General features: G+C 36.7%; 1 protein-coding gene across 3 annotated transcripts in view; it reads left to right on the top strand.

Moving 5' to 3' along the window:
• The first annotated feature begins 7,405 nt into the window (after window positions 1–7,405).
• Window positions 7,406–12,872, top strand: part of BMP5 (bone morphogenetic protein 5) — a 58,295-nt gene continuing 52,828 nt past the window's right edge. For all 3 annotated transcript variants that reach the window (XM_075707531.1, XM_075707533.1, XM_075707534.1), the window contains exon 1: window positions 7,406–7,889. In XM_075707531.1, coding sequence (XP_075563646.1) covers window positions 7,406–7,889 — 484 coding nt within the window. The remainder of the gene's footprint in view (window positions 7,890–12,872) is intronic.

Consider the following 12,872-nt stretch of genomic DNA (forward strand, 5'->3'; position numbering starts at 1 on the left):
CGAAATGAAGGACTGCTCTTGTGTCTCTACCATGTTTAGATTACAGTGCAGTTTTGGATGCAAAGGTTGCGATGTAAATCATGCTCCTCTTGCCTAAGCTTGGTTCACAAGGGATATGGATTACTCTATTTAACATCATGCAGATCCTGTTTTCCGACCTCTGGCTACATAAAGGAAAGTTGAGCAGCTAAAGTGATCTTTCAACTTCAATGTACAGATTTTAGTGTATATACCTTCTCCAATATTTCAGTTTTTCTCAACCACGGTAACAAAGTTGAGGGAAACAAATGGGTTTTCTAGACCAGCAGCATAAGCTGGCTTTTCGCTTTACTCCCTTGCTTTGCCAGCTTAACAAATTCTGGCTTGAACAGACTATTGTAGCAAATTTTGGCAATGATTACCCGTTGTTGATTAAACAAATTCCATCAGCTGTGGCCAATTGTAATAATTTTGCAAGATAAAGGCATTGCATGTTAGAATGGAGTACGGTCTAATGAGAGAAATTCAGGAAACCAATATTTTATCTTAAAGACTTTTCTTGACTTGTGTTATGGCCATTGCCACCACACTGCTACTGCATGTTGGCTAATTGAATAGACCCAACTCTGGAGAGTTTAAATGGTTTCCATGATGTGTTCACACACTTGCCTGTCCCAGTGCAGCTTGGTTGCTACTTTGTTTCAACTTCTTATGATGATAATTCAGTACAAACACACAGGATACAAATAATGTCTTTTCTGATTGAGCTAGTATGGAAACAGTGCCAGCAGAACACCATTTGCTAATATTACTGGACAAGTCACAAAATCCCTGGTATCGTACTGCTGCTTCTTAGCTGACTCTGATATTGTCTATTTTTCCCAAAAAAGCTGTTGTGGCGAAGACCTTACAGCATTTTGTAGCTGGGTCGCCGCCAGTTCCTCAGCTGGCTCTGGGCTGCCTCCCTGATGGATCACCACGCCTGAAACAGTCCATGCAGAAAGATCAGTCAGCACACACCAAAGATTTTAGGGTGCGCATAGTCTAGCAATGGTCCCAAGCACATCTTTTTCTTTCGCAATCCTCCTCCAACAGCAAGAGATGACTGGTCTCTCAAGGACTGCGTGATTCATGGTAGTGCTTGCTTAATTGAAAGTACTGGAGCAGCAGCTCCTCTTTTACTGCCTGAGAGGCCAGATGATCTCTTACAAAAGGGGAAACATTGCTAAACAAAGGAAGTCATTTTAAAAGAAGAAAATAACATCTGTCTACAGATATGTGGGGAGGGAAAGAAAAAAATCTGAAAATGGAGATGGTGGGGGAAAAAGGCTTAAAGTTTGAAAAGCTGAAAAATAAAGGCCATGTGGGATCAGAGACAGCACATCCAAATGGTGGACCAAACATAGAGAGACATAATGGGAGGAAGTATAGGAAAGAGAGCAAGAGTGCATATAAAACAAAGCACAGAAAAATGGTATAAACCCCCTAAAACTAATTTCCAGAGATTGAGAGGCTGCTGCATCATCCAATTGCCAGTAGAGGTGCTAAAGCCACAGCTATAGAACTTAGTAGCAAAACGTTCAAGGGAAGAAATAAATCCTATATTTAGATAGGTAGAGTATTTCATGACATGAACAATAGTGCAATGCAGCTACCTAGAAGGCATCTGTTTAGGAATGAATTTCTATATGTGTCTATAGTTGAGAACAGAAAGAGAGTCAGCAACAGGCAGAAGAGGTTCCCTGAAAAAGCGCTGGGGCCAGCCTGGGAACACCACAAAATGCTTACGGCCGTGCTGCAGCCAGAGAACGATGAGACCAGCAGATACCAGTCTGCACCTGGGGCATAATAAAACCCTTCTACAAGTTGAGCCAAGAATAATCTTCTTAAAAAGTGCTATGCTTTGCTACTTACAAATGTTCCTCTTGTCTTAGTGTTTTGTATTTGCCTCAGTGCAGTTCTTTTTTTCCTTTTTTCTTTTCTTTTTTTTTTTTTTTTTAAACTAATTAGAGGTTTATTGTAAACCAAAGGGGATTTCTGGGAGCTCTTTGGGTTTGTAAATTATGCAAATGACAGCGCTCTGATGTTGGATCATATTATTAATAATATATTTTGCGGTTCATGTATTCTGAAGATTATGTGTGAAACAAGTTTTTCTTTTTTTTTCCAGTTCTTGAGCACAATAAGTTTTAAAAAAAGTCTTCAGGAGGATTACAAAATTATTTTTCTCCATTTTCTTAACATTAAAGAAGAGTGTATTTTTAATGTTACAGACTATTCTGTGCTGATAGCTTTACAACATTGTGCATGTACTATGAATAGAACAAACTTCACAGATGATTATACTTAAAGCTGGAGGTCTTTCTATAAATTTTAAACAAAGTGTTCTATTAAATGCCATCTATAAAATGCTTGATGACTTACCTCCTAGGCTGATTTGTGATTTTGCCTGAGCTTTTGAAATCCTGGATGAAAAACTCTTTTGCTGCAGGAAACTGGTTGGTAACTGAATAAATAGCACTATAATCTGTATTGAACACTTCCACATAGCAAGTATTATTTTGCAATGCATTCCTCTGCCTGCAGTATGAAGTGGGAGTACTCTGCTATATAATGCTTAAGAGTCCTCAGGAATACGTGTAAAGCATATAGATGTTGGGTAAAACCCCAGTGGTTATCCTAAAATTCCCCCGTGGTTGAGGAGAACAGCTATCTTTGTGGTTCAGGACAGCTATCTTTCTGTCCTGATATGAAGTTAAATAAAGTAATAACACTGAACAAATTTTCTGTTCCAAAGATAGTAGTGTTTCTGCATCTGAAATGATTCCTGACTATGAATTACCAAACGCTGTGAGATTATTAAGAATAAAAGGGGTTTATATCGATGTGCAACATTTACAAATATCATACTCAATTTATGTCTCAACTGCCAATTTCTGCTGGTAATTCTACCAATTTTCACACTGTGTCCATTACAAATGGAATTCTCTTTGCATTAGGAGACATATTTTTCATTGATACAGAAAAATCTTTTTGTGTTTCATTCTTATGTTTGCAGGGTAGGAATACAACTGTCATACGACATCTAACTCAATAAAATAATAAAAAAAAAAAACCTGAGAGAAAGATGTCATACATGTTTTGTTGATTGGACATTTGGAACATATGAACATATGCACACTTATGTCCAAAGGCTCATACGCACACCTCATGCAGTGCACACTATTGTAAATCCAACTTGGATACAGGTAGTATACAGGTATGCCTAACTATGGTGTCTGCGTAATGGTTCTGTCCCAGGAAGAGTCCAGGTGACTTGCTTTCTTTTTGCTGTGGAATCTGTAGTTTTCACCTCTAATGATTTTCCTACTTTCATGAAACCTTTCCATAAAAGTCTTTCCCCACGTACCTTTTGCAGCGATAGCCTTGCACAGAGATAACAAGGACATGCTTACACATTTTTAATGCTGGATCAATCATTTATGCATAATATTGATCTGAATGCCAAATTTAGCTGGTCATTAAGAGGGAAAGAGCCAGCAGAGTCATTCAGCAGGCATGCATAGGTTTCAGATTTAGACTGCAAGTGTCTTGGAGAGGGTCTTCATTTTAGTCTATTTTGTCAGAGAGTTACAGAGAACCATCGCTGTGGGAAATCACTCCCAGTTGATGTGATATTGAGAACCCAGGGGGATTCTGCATTCAGTAACCATCCACTGATTTTATATATTTTTGAGTAGTGGTCATTGCTCATAAAAACAATTGCACCCTCAATGATTGCAGTGACCTGCTGGGTGGTTACAATTTTTTTCACCGTTGCACTGCTATGATCCATTGGAATCCAAAATTGGCGAGAGCTGGATTCCTGGGTTTCATTACTTCACTTATGACACTTGCTGTAATGTTGTTTAGGTTAGTACAAACGTAATGAGCTCTGAATTCACTCATTATGTACATATATGCCACATTGTTTAAGAAATTAATGCAACTGCTTTCTATCTCAGGCTGCCAAGGGTGCCTGCCTGCATGGTGCCCTGCTGCTCTCCAGCCTCTGAGACCCTGCTCTCCAGGTGCTCCGCTGGTTACAACCTCCTCTATCAGATATCTATCCCTAATGGGAGTCCCTTCTGGAGTAGTTTTAGTTTTCTTTTTTTTTTTTTTTAAAGGACTGGATAAGGGCTGCTCAGGGGATTTCTTACGTTGCTTCCAGGTTGAGCATCTGGGGAAGAAAGAAGGTCTATCTGTGTGCAGGTTTTGTATTTCAAAATTTCAGTTTTAGATGCAGGGTAAGACTGGAATCCCTGGGGCATTGTGTTCAAATCCCTGGTTTTGATTTTGGGTCAATACTTTACACTGACCTCAACTGTTATTCAGATTTGAGTGCATCTAAAAACGGCGTGAACATGGCATTTCTTTTAAGTTTCAGTATTATGCAAACAGCTCGGAATAATTTTTTGTTGTAAAACTTGAAACCTAGATCAAAGGTGACTTTGAAACTGAACCCTATCCTAAACTACATCCAGATATCTGTGCCAATCTATTTTTATATAAATCAAATAAAATATCTTGACATGCTGAAATTGTATGTAATATTTTTTTCTTTAGAAGTAAATTGATTCATATTGGAAATACGAAATGGGACCTATCAACTATTACAGATTCCTTTCTTTTCTTTAGCAAAGGTTTTCATTTTTAGAGCTGGCTGTATCTCCCATATATGAGATATCCATGTTAACAATGATTGTTTATGGGCTACAGGTTTATTACAAAAAGACATTGTGTTTATATTAATAAAAACTATTTTTATTTTTATTTTCATGTTCTAGTCAAGGACAGTTGGTGCCTCAGTGTAGGGTAGGTTACTGTAAAATAAATCCTTTGTATTTAGGTTACATATTTGGTTGTGGTTCCGTCTGAAAATAACAGAAGCTGTTTTCACCAAACATATGATTACTAGTTTATATGTTTTCTTACTCAGTTTCTGTCTGGAAAAATGTTTACAACATAAAAGCATCCTCAAACTTGAGGGCATTTTTGGCTTTATAAGTGGGAAAAGACTCCAGACACTCTAGTGGGATAATATAGGAAGTTTCTTTTGCTGGACATACTGATAGGCTGAGGACTTAAATCCTCTGAGCAATCAATCCACTGGCTTTTATGAATGCTTAGGGAAAAAAAGGAAATATATTGCTGGAAAAGAGAAATAAACCTTGTTGCAGGATATGTGATGGCCAAATTCAGAAAAGATATATGTATGGTAAAGTCTCATGTATCATTACAACCGTCTGAGAGGGACAAGCGAAAGCAAAACAAAACCAGGAAATAATACTTTTCTTATAACAAATGGATTTTCAGGGAAAACCTCAATAAGGAAAGAAAGCATATTCTGATTCTGACTGCCCTTCTGCTGGGAACAGGACTTTTGCTAAATAGCTTCATAATTAAGTCTAGTGTTAATTCGGCAGGTCTAGTATGAGATAAATCCTTCCTTTGTAGAAGCATTTTCTATTACGTGTGCTGATTTATGAGAGAGAATCAGCTATATTTTAATGACAGCTGGACTAGACTGTAAATATATAGACTAGGACTCACAATATATGAGAAAAGCTTGTTTGTGCTTAATATACTAGATAAATTGTTCCTGGCTTCTTAGGGTGTGACTATACTTGCTGTCACACTCCCAAGTTTACTCAAGAACTCTGTGATTTGCTGAGTAGGTGCTAGTCATGTAAGGGAAAACCCGATGGGATGCATTTTATATACCTATTTTTTGCCTCAGTGTCATGTATTAACGTTTTTTGTCTTTTTGCTCCCCTTCATCAAAGGAAAGTCTCCTCAAGACCGAAGGCAAATTATAGGAGTGAGAAAAATGACCACCAATAACCTGAGCAATATGAAATTTAACACTGCGATTTTGTCTTAGTGAGAGGAAAACACCAGTTGCTGGCTGTCATACAATTCTAAGCTGAACTTTACCTTCATGGGCTGCAGCTTTAAAATCTGTTTAATATTTCTACTTTCTTCAGTTAAGCTGTTTCTTTCTCCAGTTAATAATAGGTTGTGGGATTAAATCTTAGCTTTTGATATTTACTGGGAAATGTAGTATAGCAATTTATGAGTCAAAATGTACTTTGAATAAATTATCATTGCAAATTACAGTTTATGAAAGTTGTGACTATAACCATAATTACACCATTGGCTATGCACAACTTGAAATCTCGCTTGCTGAATAGATTTGTTTTCATTCAGATTGCATTCCCGACATTTTTAGAAAAGAGTGAATCAAGCCTCACAGACAAAATCTCCTACAGAGTTTATTAAAAAGGTCACCTTTGTTTGCTAAACTTACCTAAAATATAAACATTTCTTGAATTAATGAGATGCTATTTTAGTCTGTTATGAGTGTTTCCTATTCAAGCTTACTAGACTAGAGACTCATAAGGAGACTCACAAGAGCTTCCACATTACGCCATGCCTTCAGCTATCTATATATCCTAAAATTGTTAAAGTTAAAATCGATTCTGCAAGCTGTTAGGAAAAAAACAGCCGATAGCCAAAATTAGGTATATTACTGTAAATTGGGGGGGAGGGGGGGGGAGAGGTTTAACGCTCTGTCTGGCAAGAGAAGGGTTAAGGACTTTTTTGCTATACCCGTTTCAAATTACAATGAGAAGCCTCTTCTTTCCCAGCAGGGTTGTGCTTACATTAGTCTTTAGATCTCTCTTGAAGAGAGCTGTTATATTTGTGCCTGCTAGAGTTGGAAATAACAGTTCAGAAGCTGAAAAGGGTTGAATGGATTTACAGAAGGTTTTTTTTGCGAGTAAATTCATGGCAATACATTAATTCGATTAGTACATGCTTTAGAATTACTTTACACTCAAGCGATTCAAAAGATGTTAAAGTTATCACCAGGCTGCTGGACAAATATGTGTTACACCACCAAGGTACAGATCAAGACAAATCTGTGACTCAGGATTTTATCTTGGGAAGAGCGCAAGGTGTACGAAGAACTCAGAATAACAAGGGAAGATAACTCTGGGAACTACAATGTGTCAGAAGAACAGCTCTTGCTAATACAGCTCCCCACCAAAGACCTGGTTATCTAAGGTTTATATAGGAATGCCTAGGTCAGCTGACAAAATACTGGTCTTCTGCTCCATAAATGCAGAAAAAACGATAACAACAGTGGAAAATTGGAAGTCTGAATTTCAGCTTTCTTAGAAATAACTGCAACCTGACACATTCCATAATATTTAAACAGGGTGGGGGGAGAGAAATCACCAAAGATGTTACGTTTAGAGATGACATTGACATGAAGAATAGGTAAATTTTGTTTTTCAGCCACTGGGAAAGCAGACCTCATAGGAACTCAGAACAAGTAGGAGAAAAGATTTTTTTTTTTTCCTTGTTCTTTTTCTTTTCAAAGATGAACCTAACTGCGCTCAAAGCTTTCGTGGGCTTGCTCTGGAATTGCTGGGTTCTGGTGGGTCACGCACAGGGAGGTTTAGGAGGCAATCATGTCCATTCGAGTTTTATTTACAGGAGGCTGCGGAACCATGAGAGAAGGGAGATTCAGAGAGAGATTCTCTCTATTCTGGGTTTACCTCACAGACCCAGACCATTTTCACCAGGAAAGCAGGCTTCTTCTGCACCCCTCTTCATGCTGGACCTGTATAATGCCATGACAAATGAAGAGGATACTGAGGAGCTGGAGTATTCACTAAAGGGATCAATGGCAGGGGAGAGCAGAGGGATACGGAAAGGATACCCTGCCTCTCCAAATGGATATTCGCGGAGAATACAATTATCTCGCATGACCCCCCTGGCCACACAGAATCCTCCCTTAGCCAGCCTGCACGACACCAACTTTCTGAATGATGCTGACATGGTCATGAGCTTTGTCAATTTAGGTACGTGGAAAAATTTTTTGTTTCTGCTCTCTTTGACAAACTGTTAGCATGATCTTGCGAGGGGCAAACCTCTCAGCCGGACCGTAACCTGTCCTAAAATGGCAGGATTGGGCCCAGGCTGCTGTGCCACTGGTAAAAGAAAAGTTGTACTGATGGTAAAGTAGCTACATTGTAGGTGGCCATGGAAAAAGATTTTTCTCACTGTTTATATAAAGTCAGTTTCTATAACTCCCCTCTGCTGGCTTCTGTTTTCTTTCTTTCATTGATGTAATGAAAATTCTAGCCTTAGGCCAACTAACTCCTTTTTTTAAAAAAAACTCAAAAAATCAAACACTTATGCCTATTGCTCGGTTATTTCCCTCACTGTTTTGCTTAAAGCTCAGACATGAACAAACATCAGTTGTTAATATTTTAAAGCCTAGAATGCTATGAAAAGGGGAAAGTTAAGTCATTTCCAAAAAAAAAAAAAAAAAAAAGATTTCTTAAGTTGTTTAGGGTTTTCTTTCTGTTGGTAAGAGTCAGAGTTTTATTATCTTTTCAGCTGGATGGCTGGATTTTAAATAATCTGTTGCTGTTTCTTTGTTATTTCTATTTAATAACCACAGACTGTGTTTTATTATACTGCCATGGTGCTCAGAGTCTGCAATGGTTCTTATTTTCTGTGTCATAAATAAATTAAATAACAAGTAGAGTATTAAACACCAGAAACATGCAAGCAAAGAATGCTTTTGAAAATTATATCAATTCAGGCACAAAAACTGATAAAACTAAGTTATATTGGTTTCTGAGTATAATAAGCATGCTTACCAGTTACATTGTTGTTGAAAAAGCAGTTACAGATTTCTTTAATAGAAGGCAACTTAAATCTCATTAAGAAAGCTGCAAATAATTCATAAAATGTATTTACTATTTTTATAAGTATTCTAAATGCTGCAGGACTCATAAAGCTAGCTGAAAAAAACCCCTTCTCATTTGATCTGAATAGCAAGAGATTTAATTGAAAACTTGGTTTCTCAATAAGCTGGTAAAAAATCTGATGAACTCTTGCTTTCCAGGATAATACTTTCTGCGGAAACTTTTTAAACAATGGCACATGTTCTGAAATATCTTCAGATTATCACACACATTCTGTATCTTTCATGTCTACCAGCTCGTTAATACTTGCTGCAGGATTGAAAATGTTTCCAAACACTAAAATCATCAACAACTTGAATTTCTAGGAAAATGATACCCTAGAGCTTAGTTGTCATAATAATAAAATTACTTTTAATTAATTTGGCAGATCAGGAGGTGTTCAGTTCTGAGATCTTTTTCCTTAAGAATAACATATGTCCACAACTCTAAATACATTTGCTTGTTGCCCTTGCTCCTGAAATAGCAGACTAGAAAAAACATGAAAACTCTGGTTTTTGAAAATGTGTTCCTCATCCTCAAGAAAGAGTTACATATTATCCATGTATTACTTTTAAGTTATCATTCTATGCCTCGATTTACCCAGAGTATGTGGAGTCAGCTGAATTTAAAATGCCAGTGTTATAAAGGAAAATAGGAAATGCTCTGATCTCCTGAGCATTAGTCAAGGCCCTGATCCTGCAAAAATTTTCCTCATGTGTCCTGAGAAATACCCTCAATAAATATGTTGCAGACCATTTCATCAATGGCCCTGAGGACTATTTACATGGGACCTAGCCTTTGATTTCGTGAAACGTCTTTGATTTCTAGAGGACTTCTTGCAGTGCACGAGTAGAAGTCTTTGAAGGCTCAGTGTCAGATATGTCCTAGCCTGATCCTGCTGCGCTTCCCCAGACAAAAACCCTCTCTGGAAGAGCGCAAGTTTCCACTGAGTGTCTTACCTTGACTGGAAATTTTCTAATGTTTGTCTCATTTTGTTGGGAAGCCAGAGTTGCCTTAAGAAAGTCATTTTGAGAAGCTAAAGCATATCTTACAATTCTAAACTGTGAAAACTGGGAGTGAGATGCTTTATTTTTCTAGTGATTATGATTAATAGACACCATTAACTCATAAAAAACCACTGTGTAAATACCAAATTTTGTTTGGCCTCTGTAAAATTAAAATGTGTCTTAGCTCTAAGTGAGTCTAAATCCTAATTCACTTTAAATGCCCTTCCATACATGTTGGATATTGTGGTTTATCACACATTCCACTGTGCAACATACGTAAGGAATATTGATGACCAATATAGATTAGCTTCAACATTTTTATTAAACAATCCTATGTTTCAGTATAATTAACATAAAAATGAAATAAATCATGGAAACAGGTAACCATTTTATATGATTTATGCGGTATAAGATCGTGACAGATGAGGGCAAGCTTTTTTAATGTACAATGGGGAAAAATATGCAGTGATAAGTGAATGCTAACACTGTACCTTAAAATCAATAAATGCTGATGCAGCACAGTAATAACTCAACTGGTTTGAGACTTGAAGCCTCAGTCAACTTGCATCAAATTAATCTGCTCTGGAAATAGTATTCACCATGTTCATACTTGCACACCATTAATTACATAAGGTGTAATTATAAAGCTTTATTAATCATCGTGATATTTTAAATTGAAACTTTTGTATATAGTTGTAGCCAGTTATAATAATTTAAGACATATATATTAAAACAAGAAATATGTAGCTGAGATGTTGGATAGGAATTATTAAGTATAAGGTTGAAAAGGCTGAATAAGATTAAAAAGTAAAGTAAAAAAATAGACAAGGACAAATAATTTTATATTAAAGAATACAAATTGAAACTTATATGCGAATTTTGATAAAAATCAACCTGTCAGAGTTGCAAATACCTCACTTTCAAAAACAAATTTAGAAGATAGTCATCAAGAGAACTGCAATTATAATTCTGTCAAGCAACCAGGGAGAAAAACAAGACTGCATTTACTTCTGAAGCTAAAATTGTAAACACCTGCTCTTTATACTGGAATTTATACCAGAATTTCCAGCTCCGTCTTTCTTGAAAGATACAACAAGACAGAGACTATGTCTTGTGCTGTATTTTGTATAAGACTGTGTGCGTTGGCAGCTCTCCATAAATATTGATGAGTGTAACAGAAGAGTTAACTGGGGTTGGTCCAGCAGTCAAAGAATAAATCCTCCACTAAATACACTGCGGTTTTTAAAGATCTGATTATATCACCTACAAGTTTGGGACTTTGTTTTCCTCACGGGGTTTTTTTTTTTATCTTGTTGTTATATTTTATTATATTGTTGCAAAGCCCTGACTGTTTAGAGTTCTGGCATATTCTTTTTGGCTGGTCTCCAAAATGACATATATAGGATACCCTGTTCCTCAGAGAACAGACAAATAATACTCATGTAGTCCTACTCACTTTTCTGCTCACTCAAAAGTTAGTTAGGGAAGGACTTTGTAAGATAAATGTTAGTGTTCCCACTCTTCACCTCTCACCAAAGGAGGGGGATTGAATAAAAAAATATGTACATGACTGAGGCTTGGAGAAACAGCAGCACTTTTATGAACTACATTTAAACATTTCAAGGACTGAATTTTCCATCAGCATCAAAGCGATCATTAAAACCACTGTACTTAAGTGTTCCTTCTCATGCAATTCAAATGGTCTGTATTTTCATTTGTTTACAACACATCTGTAAATTTTTCTCTAAACAGATTGCATTTGCTAAGCAACTCTGTTTCTTTCTCCGTATTTTCCTATGAATTGATATGAACTTTCTATAAGGTAGGGGATAAATATATACAAGTTGTGTGGTTTTCTGTTGTGTTTTCTTTCTTGGCATATAAAATTAATTTCAAAAACTCAAATGTGAAGATCACTATAAAATTTGTGACCCTGACCTGCACATGCTAACTTAAAGAAGGATACAATATTATGGAGATTTTTAAAGTAGCAGATACAACCCAGAAAGACAACTTTTCTTCTTCACACATGATGTGATTCCGCAATCTTAATTATAATAATCCTCAAACCACACGTGCTGTGATCAGTTCTTAAATCAAACACTGAAATCAAAGGAAATTTTGCCTGTTTGAGGCACAGGGGACTGTTCATATTTCCCCAGCTTCTCTACCCCAAGTTTGTACACTGTATTGAAGATTATGTTCTTCTTTAAGACCTGAATCACTAAATAAATACATAAATTCACAAGATTTACAGCCCATTGTGTTCATCGGAGAATGCTAACACAGCAGAGAACAACTTTTATACAACTATTTTCAGAAACCTACAGTACATGAATCCACACCCAATACCTGTACAAATATATTTTCATTACACACGAGAAAGAAAGGATTCCTAACTGCAGTCAGACCTTGAGCATATATAGTAGCTAGTTTCTTAAATTAAACTAATTCAGTTTCTACAACCTTCCACTCACAGCTAACATATCATCAGGGAGGGACATGGAGTGCTAAGCTATAAAATGCCAGGAGCTGTGGAAGGGGAGCTGGGCTTGAAGGATACACGCAAAAAAGGCCTCAGGATCATTAACTTCTCTCCTCAAAGCTTAGGAATGAGCAGACTTTCTTTCTTTCTTTTCCACTGGATTTCAGAGGTTGCTGTCTTAATTTTAACCTTACACGAATTTCCTTGGCTGTGGTACAGTTTTAGTCCGTAAAATGCAGGCTTCTAATGAAAATATTGACACAGGCTTAACTGAAGTGACGGAAATAGTGCTATTATCTTGCCTTGAACAGAGGGATGCTATTACAGAGATAAAACTTGTTAAATAACAAATAGACCCCATGTCTTTAATTGTGGAATTGGATCAATACTGAAAAAAAAAGAGAAAACATTTGTGAAGGTTTTTTGAATGGCAACCCAGAGTCAATAAGATGGCATTTTTCACTCTTTTACATAAAATTTAAAGCAAATTAGATCAAGCGGGTCTCATTTAATCTTCCCCCAAAGCAGACCTCACTTGGCATCTTGAAACCCTAAGATTTTTTTCCCCTTAATAAAATTTTTATCACCCAATCAGTG

The sequence above is a fragment of the Pelecanus crispus genome, chromosome 3 (assembly GCF_030463565.1).
Source record: "Pelecanus crispus isolate bPelCri1 chromosome 3, bPelCri1.pri, whole genome shotgun sequence".
Classification (NCBI taxonomy): Eukaryota; Metazoa; Chordata; class Aves; order Pelecaniformes; family Pelecanidae; genus Pelecanus; species Pelecanus crispus.